Source organism: Ischnura elegans, chromosome 12 (assembly GCF_921293095.1).
Source record: "Ischnura elegans chromosome 12, ioIscEleg1.1, whole genome shotgun sequence".
NCBI lineage: Eukaryota > Metazoa > Arthropoda > Insecta > Odonata > Coenagrionidae > Ischnura > Ischnura elegans.
In genome coordinates, this window is record NC_060257.1 from 29,669,311 (window position 1) to 29,683,750 (window position 14,440).

A 14,440-nucleotide genomic window follows, 5' to 3' on the forward strand; every position below is an offset into this window, starting at 1 on the left:
ATGCGACTAAAACACTTTATGAATGCCCTTTCCAAAAATATTGTCTAGCCTTAATTCATACAACAAAAAAGAAGATTAACTTCAAAAATAAAAGCATTATGTACTGCTGATAATGAATGAACTGCCGCCCTTGAAGGCACACCTTGGGCTGCGATTTGGGCTGTGCGAGACTCTCGACCACCCGAGAGTCTCGGCGGTCGAGACGAGAATTTCATTTCTCGGCATTGTCGGGAACGGACTCTCGGCGCGGCAAGAGTCTCGCCTGGGTCGAGAGTCGAGAAGTCTCGCCCCTTTGAGATTTCTCGACACCTGTCGAGACTCCCGGCTCCCCGAAAAAATAACTTTGACTCTTTCTATTTTAGACATTGAAAATAATTAAAAAAAGATTTCATATTTTAAGACATCTTATATATTTCCAAAACTAAAAATAGTTGTAATATAAGATCGACATTGACAACTTAGGCATATTTTATTATTTAATTAACCAAAATTGACAGGTAACCATTAACCTTAGTTACCATAAATAAACATTGCAAAAAGATAGAGAAAATTCCTTAAAATTAGACTATGATCTCTTTTTTTTGTTAATTTACAAGTGAATGTTTATTTTTTATTATATTAATATGATAAGAAACATTGATGTAACCCTTTAACATGCCTATGTATCAAAATTATCTGCTCAATTTCATTTTAAGCCCTGATAATGGTTTGTAAATAAACGGAAACGTCAAAAAATTTTACATTTCAATTTAAAGACGTACACTCCAAGATTCAAATTTTATACTAAATATTGAGGTCAGGAAAAGGAAATAATTTTTTGTTCCAAATCCCTCGTTGGGAACTCCATTAGCAATGTGCATACTATTTAAAAAATTGCATGTGGTGGGTAAATCATTAAATAAAATATTTTTATAATGTGAATAAATCCATAAATACCTCAATCCATAAAAGTCGTAAAGGATACCTTAGTAAATGCTATCATCGACTGATTGCGGTATTCATCAGAAATTCTCGCCTTTCCTGGGAGTCTCGATGGGTGTTGAGAAATCTCGAAGGTGCGAGACTTCTCGAATCTCGTCAAGACTCTCGACCCAGGCGAGACTCTGGCCGCACCGAGAGTCTCGTCCCGACAATGCCGAGAAATGAAATTCTCATCTCGACCACCGAGACGAGACTCTCGCACAGCACTAGCTGCGATGCCCCTAGGCACGTGCCTATTTTGCCTTACGGTAAATCCAGCCCTGCTGATAGAAGATGCCTGTAGGAATGCTGGAGAGACTGTAGTTGCCTTTAAACAACATTATGAGGAGGAATGCCCAAAAGCCGATACCAATGAATGAATAAATTAACATTTATTTAAGTTCTGGGTTTCTCCGTAAGAGCAAATACAACAATTTTTGCTCAAACAATAAAAAAATTTATAACGTACAAATATAATTGACATCATAAAAACATAACCTGAATTTATTATATTTGAAGTTTTCAGTTTTAATATGTATCTCTAAGGTACTTATCTCTGTTGTATACAGCCCACCAAAAACTGGGTCCATATGTGAATTGGAGCAGAAATATACCTATATTTTTCTAACCATAGGCAGATCAAGGGGGAGGGGGTGCACGCCCCCCCCTAGACCCTTAAAAAATATGCTAGATTTTTAATATGGTCCCATTATCATTGCTTTCATTTTGTATTACAAGGTATCCTTTGTGCCTCCCCCCCCCAGAACAAAATCCTGGATACGGTCTTGCTTGTGCCCCCCGAGAAAGAAATCCTGGATCTGCCCCTGTTTCTACCCTACCTACAAGAACATTGTCTTTTTGGTGCCATTGTCATTTTTGCCAATGTGTAAATTAAAAAACAATCCTTCCTTCGTTCCTCTCTGATATCACTAATTTGTTTTCCTTATAATCACTTCCTTAGTCGAAAATTGTTGTTACTAACATTAGTAATATGTTTTTTTTCTTTTCTCTAGGCGAGTGTATCACATGCGACGTTTGCAAGCGGCTATCACTCTTCAGAAGCATATAAGAAGATGGATGTGCCAGGTTCGTTACAGAAGACTTCAGGCTCTTGCCCTTGGCCTTCAGTGCAGAGCACGAGGCCTGTTGGCTCGAAGAAAGTACCTGCAAATGAGGAGGAATGCTGCCGTGAGTAAAATTTTCATTTCTTCCAGAGTCTTACCTCCAGCATCCTTAACTTTTGGATTTGAAGATTTTTGCATTAACCCTACCGCCACTGCTGCTTGATCACTAGTGTTCCCCTTTAATTGGGAAATTTTTATGCAGAATGACCATCTTTTCTACCGAAAGCGGTGGAGCATAAGCAATATGCCTTAAGTTTCCACTATACCCTTTTCTCATGGTCCTGCTGTTTGGAGGTTTCCGACCTCTTCAAAGAAATCATGGAACTTTGAGACTTTTTGCGCTGATTTTCTCCATTGAGTATTAGCTAGAAATGCTGTGGGAAATAAGAAAAAATGTTGGAAGTCCTAAATGAAAACATGCATTATGAATTAATGATGAATTTAAAGATATATCATGATTTTTGAAGTGACATCTAGGTGATATGAAAGCATCTCACTTTACTTTCAGTTCACTCTATGATCTACTCTTTATCATTTTTAAAAGTCCAGATATCAATTGCAGCAATTTAATTTAGCTTGAAAAAAATTTAAAAGCTTGAAATAGGATCTTAAATTAGTTTATTTGAGCATATATTTTATCTCTTCTCATGTATGGTGGTCCTAGCAAAACTATGTATCACAATATTCTATGGAAAGAGGAACAATTCTTGTGGTTATATCCCATGTACCAACATTTTTGTGTGAACTTGTATTAGTTTTATTATTTCCTTATAATTTTTAAAACTTTTACTAGTATTATTACCATATGGTGTGGGTTTTCTTATTCCTTTCAACTGGACTGGAGAATGATTTATTTTTGCTACCTCAAAGTATGAGCAGCATATAGAAGTAATGAGATGGTTGATCTGACTAATCAAGTTTCAGAAAGTGGGCAAAACAGTTAGTAAAATACAGTAGATTCCGTTTAATGGGTCCACCGGTTACTTGGGGCAGCCGCTTAATTGGGGCAGATGTTGAAGGACAGAACCCAATAGAGGAATATCCCAGAGTGTTCTTTGCTTAATTGGGACAGCATGCCACTTTATTGGGCCATGAGTCGGTGACATAGACTCTATACTCGCGACGAAATTAAAGTTTATTGTTTTCAGAATACTATTTTTTTATATTTTCCTCCTTTGATTTACTCTTATTTTTCACAAATTTTTTTATCCTTGCCCTATTTTGAAAGCTCTTGTTGTTATACTATCCGCAAGAGGATAGGACTTTTCTTTAATAGGACCTAATAAAAGACATTCATTCAGCGTCGCCCGAGGCTGTGAAAAATATTTTTAAATAAATTGTTATAATTCATATATTACATTATAAACATTCTTTAGTCTTCTTTCTATCATTTCAACGTTTGTTTATGCCCATATACAGGATAGTTCGCCTAATTGGGGCAGCCGCTTAATTGGGGCAGCTGCTTAATTGGGGCAAAGAGCACAAGTCCCGATATGTCCCAATTAACCGGAATCTACTATATTGCTATGTTTTGCAATGGATAAATACTTCATATCAATTAAATCTTGTGTGATCTCTTTCAGGCCATAGTTATACAAAGGCACATTCGTGGTTGGCTGGCCCGTTGCTGGAAGGCTCGCACTCTGCGCAAGATTGTCGTGGTGCAGTGCAGAGTGAGATGCTTCCTGGCCAAACGTCGACTGAGGCATTTGAAGAAAGAGGCACGCTCTGTGGAGCACATCAAGAAGCTCAACAAGGGACTGGAAAACAAGATCATATCCATGCAACAAAGGATAGGAGAATTGGTAAGTTTCCATCTCAGCTGCCAAATTAAATACAGCAGATGTAGGCAGTAGTTATTTATTTTTCATATTTTAAATTATTATTGATTAAAGGAGATCTGTCCATTAAGAGGACCAATCATTATTGCTTGACTGATTGTATTTGGGTTTTTTTTCACTGTGCATAGTTAGTTGAAGGCTTTTGTTACCCTGGTGAAGACTTCTAAGAATTTTTCATTTGGATAAATCTTTATATATCAACAAAGTTTACCCTGACAACTCATCTATCATCATCGAGATGAGTGAAACTTTAGTGATACATTAAGATTCAACCCAGTGGAAATCCTGAGAAGAGTCGACTAAATGATTCACCTGGAAAGAGTTATATCATATTTTTTGTTATTATCATGATATTTTCAGGGTGTATATGTGCTGTGTAACTTTTTCAACATTTTCTTGTATCTCAAATATATAAAAATATTATATCTGCCTTAATTTTGTAAGTAAATATGTAGGTCAAAATTTCAACTTGAGATACATTTAAATGTTTTCAACTGCCAAATCCGTACCCCCTGTAAATTTCAACATGATAGCTAAAGTTTTGAAGAGGTGATAGGTTTTGAAGAGAGCTCATGAAAATAATTTTTTCATGTGAAAAATAGGGAGGTTTTAGCTGGCCTGTTTGAGTTTATTCATATGAAATGATATCTGCAAATAGTGCGTAGAAATTTTTTAGTGATGGGTCGATCCCAAAATTTTAGCGATTCCGATCCAGATTCAGGATCTGGCATTTCGATTTTGCATCTACCAATACCGAATCCCGTCAATTCTGATCCCATTACCACCATAGGAAATCGATGTGTGGCAGTGGATACATGTTTCAATTTGGTAATTCATAGGATCAATGTGAAATCGATTCCACTCTATTGACATTACAACACCAAGTCGTCCACTGCACAAATGCTCAGCAATCCCCCACCGAATCAAATCCGCTCTTCTACTACTAGTCTACTGCTACTAGGGCTACTAGATGAGCGGATTTGATTCGTTGGGCAATTGTTGAGCATTTGTGCAGAGGAGGTATCAAAGTAGAAGTTGGAGACAATTTTGTCCACTAGAAAATTTATGTATATTCAACATAACTATGGGATCATGGCATGGAAGAAATGTTCACTATGCTGATTCAAATGTGTTTCGTTTTTACAATTGCATGGTGTAAAAATTAAAATCACTGTTGGAAGCATGGTCATGTATAAATTTGTGTTTTGAAGTACCACTGGAATTGAAAAATCGATTTTTCACCTTGGTAAATACTCATTTTTGATTTGGATTCTTGGCATAGAATTGAGAAATTGAATTGAACCATCACAACAAGTTTTGATTTTATTTTCATTTAGGGATGGTCATATCGGATTCGTTGAACCCAAAGATCCACAGATATTACGGCTCATGGTGAAATTGGATCTAAATTCACTGAAAATAATCTTATCAGAATCTGGTTTTTTACATTTACGCCTTATTGGTAGATGCATCCAATTTTCATGCACCATAATAATGTGATGATGGAGCAAAATTTAGTTGGTTTTGCAAAAATTCAGGTTTCGCCACTTTTTCATATGAATTGATGACCTAATCCTTAGATCATAGCTTGGTATTTTAGCAAGCAATAGAAAATGCTTTTCTCTCTAAAATTATCCAATGACCTAGCAGTATATACCAAGGATCCTTTCATCCGTACCTTTGATATCAAGAATATTTTCACCGTTGAAATCTAATTTTCTAGTTCATGTTATCTGTGGTGCATTATTAATTTCAATGATGTGATGCATTCAAATGAGCTGAAATAAAGTAAAAATTTTGAAATTCTTGAAATATCTCTTTGGTGGTCTTAAGCTTTCATGTGGAATGGGAACTCTTTTTAAATTGAAATATCGGAACCGAATTAATTTTTTGAAAACACAAAATATGGAAAAACCTAATTTTATTCTAGCTGAAATCATTGTGCCAAAAAAATGACCTTTATCTTTTAAGATTTTCTCTTTGAGTATCCTCACATTTAATAGCTTTAATTCCATTTATTATTATATTTATTTCATTTTGTTTTGGTTGCATATATTTTAGTGTGGTCATTTAAATAATTACCCTAAAAATAAATCTCAAAAACCTCCATGAATACGTTTACACATTCTTTTGTAAAACTTAATTTCAACTCGAATTTCTCAATAAGCCACATTATGATCAATGGAGGCCCTTAATCATTGTGATTGTTATTGTAATGAAGTGAAAAATGCAGTGAAATGTCTCATTATCTGCTCATGCCTTATCTTTCTTAAACTTATCTTGTTGGCTGATAGCCTCACTATCTCTTTCCTCTTTCTAATTCTTCTCTCACTTTTACCGATTCAAATCCAATCAGACAAAAGAACGAGAGGCCCTTAAGAATGTACACAATGAGTTGAACGATGTTAGGCATCAACTGGAGCTGGTGAAAGCATCAGAAATGGAATGGAAAGGCAAGGCCGGACGGCTGGAGATCTTGGAGGCGGAGTTAGAGCAGTTGAAGCAAGCTTTAACTCAAGAAAGGGATGAAAAGATGGATATTCTACAGGTTGGTGCTGATTTTTGTACATATGAGAAAACTAAAATGAGAATTAAACATGGATGTTTCATATATTTTCCTATATTTTGTAGGTGAAATTGATGATCACTTCACAAATAATTTTATGACTCATGATTGAAAGTTTAACTGTGCAGTAGGTGTAATGATTAGCAGTATGGTCTAACATGTAATTAGAATTTGTGATTAAGATATATTGATAATATAATCTTTCATGAGTGTGGTGCATTATTAAATGATAAGCTTGAAAGGGTCAAAGGGTCATTATCATCTTGCTGCAAACGCAATTTAAGAACTGACACCTAGTCGAATGCGAAAGGCTGCACAGGTAGCTGTCATGTGTTTTAGAAAGTTATAATTAGCAAAGAATCAGATTTCTTATTGTGGAACTGATCCTTATTTAAAAAAAATAAATAACTTTATAACTAATGTTTGGAAAGGAAATTGCTTAGCTTTTCTACAAAACACACACTTTATTGCCGACTAGTTTCGGTTACACTGTACCATTATCAAGACTGGTGATACACATCAGAATTTGCCGGTATATATACTCTGTGGTCGGGTGATTGGAGGGGAAGGGGAGGGGGGAGAGGTAAGTGACGGGGAAGGTGAAGGAGGGAAGAGATAGTGAGAAAAACCAGAGGTAGTTACAAAGTAGAGCGTGGGTTGGCGTCACAAGGATTTTTTGGGGTGTAATAGTGGAATGTCTAGAAGGGGGGAGTGGAAAGGGAAAAGGTGGTCATTAGCAATGGGTTCTTTCCTCTTTACAATTTTTAAAATTTCCAACTGTTCTCTGATGTCCAGCTGTGTTCCTTTTTTGACTCGGTGAAGCAATTCCGGGGTAAAATCCGCTTGGTGGCCTTCCTCCCGAAGATGGGTAGCGAATTGAGACATCCCAGTGTTGTTGTAGTAATCGCACCGGTGTTCCTCCGCTCGTACGGTCAGACTTCTTCCTGTTTGTCCTATGTATTTGGAGTCACAATCACCACACCTTAATTGGTAGACCCCGCTCTTGAGGGCTGAATCAGTGGGGTCCTTGACTGAAGGTAGCATGCTCTTCAGGTTAGAATTATTGTAAAAGGCCGGTTTTATGTTGATTACTTTGAGTAATTTTTCCAATTTAATAGAAGGAAAAATTGGAAGAATTGGAAAAATTACTCAAAGTAATCAACATAAAACCGGCCTTTTACAATAATTCTAACCTGAAGAGCATGCTACCTTCAGTCAAGGACCCCACTGATTCAGCCCTCAAGAGCGGGGTCTACCAATTAAGGTGTGGTGATTGTGACTCCAAATACATAGGACAAACAGGAAGAAGTCTGACCGTACGAGCGGAGGAACACCGGCGCGATTACTACAACAACACTGGGATGTCTCAATTCGCTACCCATCTTCGGGAGGAAGGCCACCAAGCGGATTTTACCCCGGAATTGCTTCACCGAGTCAAAAAAGGAACACAGCTGGACATCAGAGAACAGTTGGAAATTTTAAAAATTGTAAAGAGGAAAGAACCCATTGCTAATGACCACCTTTTCCCTTTCCACTCCCCCCTTCTAGACATTCCACTATTACACCCCAAAAAATCCTTGTGACGCCAACCCACGCTCTACTTTGTAACTACCTCTGGTTTTTCTCACTATCTCTTCCCTCCTTCACCTTCCCCGTCACTTACCTCTCCCCCCTCCCCTTCCCCTCCAATCACCCGACCACAGAGTATATATACCGGCAAATTCTGATGTGTATCACTAGTCTTGATAATGGTACAGTGTAACCGAAACTAGTCGGCAATAAAGTGTGTGTTTTGTAGAAAAGCTAAGCAATTTCCTTTCCAAACATTAAATATGGAATTCTACAAAGTGAAGGCCTCAACAATTGAATTCAACTTTATAACTGTTAATCTCTGTGAAAAGGATTTTACTACTAAATAATGATAATAATAATCTTAGGTATCCTGAGACTATATTGTACCTGGTATGGGAGTCATCTGATTTACAGTATATTAAATGAATAGTTTGGAATGAAAACAATCTTGCTCATGTGACAATACAGGTACACGGGAAATATCTTAGGTACACAGGGGAAATAGGTAATTTGGACGTATCTTGTGTATATTCTTCAAAAGAGGAATACAAATTTGTGTTTAAAAGTTGTTCCACTCTAGATTTGAAACAATTAATGTATCATTTCTCCATTGGCAATTTGTAGTGCAAATGTAGACCCACAGTTTTTGGTCTCTGAGAGGCTGAATTTTGTGGGTATAATTGTGTTGTTGGGCATCATGATTCCTGGTGGAGTGATTATGAACATCAGAATTACTCAAGAACTCTTTTAAATTTGCTTTTATAAACCATACATATAGTGGATTGAAAACAGTAGCTTCAACATACTGTCTGAAATACTTAATGCTTGTTTTGATTTTGACAGGAGAAAGACCGGCTGGAGATGCTCAACAAGGAAGAAAAGGAGGAAAAGGATAAATTTATAGAAGAAATTGGTAAGCTGAAGGCTGAACTAGAGCAAATGGATGAAAAAATTGAGGCGGAGAAAATCAGTGCTGAAGGTAAGCAAGTAGTTTATATATTTTATTCCTTACTATTCTTCAGCCATTCTAACTTACTCTTCAATCTTGAAATTGTCTGGGTATTTATAGTAAACCCTTGTAAAAAAATATTTCCTGTATTTCAAAGAAAAGCTTAACTCTGAGGAAAAAAAATAGGTAAAACTGGCAAATTTTTTATAAATGTTCATTCTGTCCTCCTTAAAAATACCAAGATACAATTTTTAAAGATTTATGCATCACAATAAAAGATGCATTGAGTAGAAGTGATGCTTCGTATTATGGAAGTAAAAGAACTTTTATGTCAACTTTCATTGGTTGGAAAATATATGTGAGAGTGCATTATTATTTTTATAAAATTCCATAGTTATATTTCATTGAATTGATATGACATTTAGTAAAAAAACACTTGATTGAGCATACTATACGGTGCAGTGTTAGAACAGCTTGTTTGACTCTCTAATATTAATAGTTTTTTTTTTCTTCTTATCTTGACCTCGTTTAATTCATGGTAAAAGTAGTTCTCGGAGTACATATAGGTATATAAAAAATATATTTATATATAAGAGCAGAATACACAAAAAATGTTGACATAACTTAGCTTTGTACATATTTATTGATATTATGTTACTAAGTTATTACCAATCCTAGTTACCATTAATTTTGATTCTGATTTTACCATTAATAATAATGTTCCCAAGTAACATTGACCGTTGGGCCTCGGTTGGGGAACCGTAGTCACGGTTGGCTCATTGTGGGTGGATATGCCTACCAAATTCCACTGTTGGCCCAACGCAGATATTGTTCGTCGGCCCAACAAAACGGTTTATGCTGTTGGCCCAACGGAAATCCCCAACGATGGCCCTACGAAATGGATTATCATTGGGCCACTGTTGGGACATCATAACATTATAGTACGATTGCATAAGTTGCAGGATACGGTTCACATGGTTCCCTAGCAACCTAACAACCAAAACTTGTTTGGTTGTTAGGGATTGCTTTTATATGTTAATCATTCACTATGTCTTTGTGATAGCAGTTAAATAAAATAAGTCGAGTGCTTCTAACAAAAATAAGGCATTGACCTCATTTGGTAAGTCTTACAAAACTGGCATTCCTAAAATCATGTTACCTTAAACAGATAGTTTCGTGGAATTTTAAACTTTTCATCATTAATTTAGATAGATCGATATGTATATTTTTTCAGATTGTGGCATATCTAGTACAAGTGGAAGTTTTAATGAAAACAGTGTTTCAATGGACAAAGTGAGTGATTTAGTCCTCTCTGAAGAGAATGAGATTGAATTTGTAGGAGTAAACCTAAATAACAACTGCACAATTATTATTTTATGGAAAATACATCAACTATATTATACTCAATCAGTGTTTCTGTGATTCCTATTAATATCCCTAAATCTTGCACTTATTAATCCAATTAAGTAAAATGGACTAAACTTAACAATTTCGTTACCGAAGACCAGAGAATAGGAATTGTGAAGGCAATTGAATCAAATAACTCAGGGGTGTACATCTTGCAGTGTGACATGTTTGAAATTAAGGAGGATTTCTTTGAATTACCTCTTAGAAGTGGTACCATTGGTATATTTGTAGTAAAAAAATTACTACCTGGATGCAAATTGCACAGTCCACCCAGATTTTATCTAAGTGTGTTTTGTTGCCCTACAAAGAAGATGGACAGTTTTTGTGTGTGCCATATTGTAATATGGAAAGGTGCTGTTGAAATTTTCCTAATTTTGTCCTAATAAAAAGTGTCCTAATTTGTGAAAATAAAAGTTGGGGACCTTCTGAACTGATATTGATTTTTTGTTTTCCACTTTTAACCACTGTAACCTTACTTTGTCCTATAGCATTGATTGTTAATGTATTTAATTTCATTTTGATTTATCGGGAGTTAAAGGTAAAGATTCTATCTATGTACCGGTATCATATCAAGTGAGAAGGTAAATTAATTTAACTCTCATTCTATAAAAATGAGGAATGCCAGTAAAATATAGCTTTCGTTGGGAAACGGATGGCAGAATTGAAAAGGGCCAACGGTGTATCGTTGGAGAGGGGTTGGCCTATAGTTGGGAATACGAAGGCCCGACTGTAATGCTCTGTTGGCCCATCGTTGGGGAATCGTTGGTTGGGATACGGTTGGCGAGGTGGCCAAATCATACCATGGGCCAACCGCTGTGTCCCACCATCTGCCAACAGAGGGCCAACCAAAAATGTTACTTGGGTTATGTCTTGGGATCTTTCACAGAAGATGGCTATCAGTCAAGCCAAGAAATGAAGTCCAAAAGTTTTGAGTGGTTTATGTCAATAGGAGGAAAAAGGTTACAGGGTTAAGGACCGGCAATTTCACACAGTGCAATATTGAAAATACATAATATCACAAAGTACAGAAATATATTTTCATAAACCTTACATTTTTTATGTCCATTAAAACTCTGTTAGATTAAAACAATGGAATCCATATTAACATTGCATACCATTCAGTATACTTAGATGTTGTAAAAAAAGAAATATATACACAGCTCTTGCTAGTTTTTTACTGCTCTAATTTGTATTGCAAAAGTATAGGAAATAAGAAGTCAAGAATGCTCAAGTTTTCAATATTTTTTCGCATTCTTAGAACGTCTGAAAAAACGTCTTGAAGAGGAAGCTGCTTTCTTGAATCAAGAGCACGACCAGGATCGAAATGCTTACCAAAAGCTCTTGATGGAGTACCATGTTTTGGAGCAGCAGCGTGACAGTCTTGAAAGGGAACTGGTTATGAAAGGTGGAAGTAATCTGGCTGGTGAACACCATCGAAGTCTTTCCAATGCAAGCACGACCAGTGTTGTCAGTGCATCTTCCGAGCTTCCGGAGGATGTAAGGATATTTTTTCTGTATTTCTGTGCATGAAATCCTTTATTGTTTATTTATTTATGAAGTACCTGTTTCATTATCAGTATAGGCATGCATATTTTGATGAAGGTTATTGCTTATTTGCACATTAGTTGTTTGCTTTGATTGATTCATTAGACCTGATACAATGTGAGTTCTTATTTAAGGATTTTGGATATGGGTCAGTCCGTAGTGCAGCATCTTCGACGGCAACTAATAGTCATACCCGTGTTGATGCCATAGATTGGCAGCAGCAAGGGCGGAAATCAATTCCACAGCCAACTGCTCAGGTAATACATAACTTTCAACTGGTTTTTGTGGATAATTTGGTGGTGTCTATGATTCATCAATAACCCAATTTATATTTTGGTTATTATTTGGTGCCAGGGTGTCCACTAACTTGGAATACATGGAGAATTTTGGTCTTCTATGTAAACTCAGGGAATTTGGCAAATGCCTTGGAAAAATTGGTTTTTATGCATGCTCTGTCCAGCAAGAACTATACCAATGGGTTGTATTCCTCGCTATGCTCTCAAAGAGTGGATCAAAAAATAATTTTTACTATATTTTTTTCTCCAATTTTCCCAGGATTCTCTGACTCTTAACTCTCTTCAATGGAAGGTCCTCTTCCAATAACTGTCCATGAAAATAATTATATATCAGGAACAGTTACTTATTTGATATTCTTCTTTTATTAGCCTACTTGCGGCTCATATATGGAAACTATTTAGCAGAACTATTTGGTTGTTGGACCTGAGTACCCAGTAATTGTATTTTCTAGCTGTAATATTTCATGGTGTTAAATTCGTTGTCGTTGTTTTGAAAGTTTTAGATTGACATCTGTTAGAGGAGGTAGTAAAGGGTGTCCGTTATGTGTTGATATGTTTTGTAAAGATCATGATGACGTAATCATTCCTCTGCTGCTTTTTTCTTCATGGGTTGATATATGAGCTGAAGTTTTGTATAATGTATAGAAGGCTCTTCTAATTTGAGTAACTTGCATGTGTAGATAAGTTTCTATTATCTCAGAAGTTAAAACACGACATTAAAATGACTTGACAACTATTCCTGTGCTCAGTAATTTCAATCTTATGAGCAATATTTAGGCAACGAAAATGTATATGTTTCAGACCAGTTAATTCCCTGGAAAACTAAACAATTCCCCTGGAAATCTCGGGTATGATCTTTTTTAATTCCTGAACAGTGGACACCTTGGACATAATGAAGGCCTTCTTTTGCATTTAGGTGAACAGTTAACTGCTGTGCCTGGTGGCTTCTAATATTCTATCTTCATTTCAAAGTCACTTCAATTGGAAAATATTCTATGGAAGAGAATTGATCTATTGCAAACAAATGAATTTGCAGTACTCTTGAATCCTGAAAGCCTCAAAATACTAATTAATCTGTAATGCAACAATTGATTGCTTCATTTATCTTTATTTCTAATCATTTTCTCTTTCTTATAGAGTATCCCATTTTTGTTTTGTTGCATTATATTTATTCCGCACTTTCCTCATTTGAGCATAGGTCTCAATAAACACATGGCTATGGTGTTCATTTTAACTACCTATTGTTGTTTTCCAATGGCCATTTCTAATTTTTTATCTCAATTTTTTGTACTGAGAACTTCATTCTCATTCATGCTTGATTTTATGATTTTTTTACTGATTTAATATCTCATTTTACCTTTACATATTGTTTCCTCATTGTTGATTACTTTGATGATCATCTCTTCTCCATGATTTTTTCAATTTTTCATTTAAACAAAGACACTTGTGTTTAAAATGAGAAGGATGAGGGTTAAATGTTTAGGTACCCGTTGACTAGATAATGATAAACCAGCTTGCAAGTTTCTACAATGCGTAAAATTTGTTTTGTGGGGAGTTTTAGGCAATTTGAGCACTATAAGTGATGTTTTTGGGGAGATGACTTGGTTTTGCTGGCATTGTACACTTTCAGGTTGGTGATGTGATTTTGTAACTTTTCATAGATATATTTTATTCTTTAGTCTAGTGAGAACACATTGTATCAATATTTTGTTGTATTGTTGGATGAAGTTTATGAGTAGTCCAATGTGTAGCTTGTTAGATTCTCCGTTTTAATTGGGAGGTGAGATATTGATATTTTTGTGTGAAAATCTCTGACAATAACCTTCATTGACTAGTGCTCAATTGTTCCTATTATCTCCGTTAGTTTTCAGAAATAGTACACAAACATACCTATTTAACTGTAAGTAAACATATGCATGCTTTCTTAAATCTAACAGTACATTGGTAACATTCAGGTGATAGGAGGGGTAATATGATGTAGACTTTATTTTAATTGTCAATCAGAAGGAAAGTCATAAAGTTTTCATTTTAGCTGTGTATACCGTATAAGCTTGTGTAAGAGGCGCACACGTGTAAGAGGCGCACCCCTATTTTGAGCATCGAAATTATAAAGAAAAAAATTTTGCGACAATTTTTATCCTATCGTGCGGTGTGGCAGGCGTATGCCCGGAATTTCGACA

General features: G+C 35.8%; 1 protein-coding gene across 3 annotated transcripts in view; it reads left to right on the top strand.

Moving 5' to 3' along the window:
• Nucleotides 1-14,440, top strand: part of LOC124169801 (unconventional myosin-Va) — a 199,078-nt gene that overhangs the window by 158,921 nt on the left and 25,717 nt on the right. For 2 of the 3 annotated variants that reach the window (XM_046548560.1, XM_046548559.1), the window contains exons 16-21: nucleotides 1,974-2,148; nucleotides 3,668-3,889; nucleotides 6,282-6,473; nucleotides 8,907-9,042; nucleotides 11,678-11,916; nucleotides 12,099-12,221. In XM_046548560.1, the coding sequence (XP_046404516.1) occupies nucleotides 1,974-2,148; nucleotides 3,668-3,889; nucleotides 6,282-6,473; nucleotides 8,907-9,042; nucleotides 11,678-11,916; nucleotides 12,099-12,221 (1,087 nt within the window). The remainder of the gene's footprint in view (nucleotides 1-1,973; nucleotides 2,149-3,667; nucleotides 3,890-6,281; nucleotides 6,474-8,906; nucleotides 9,043-11,677; nucleotides 11,917-12,098; nucleotides 12,222-14,440) is intronic. The other variant, XM_046548562.1, reaches the window with a different exon arrangement.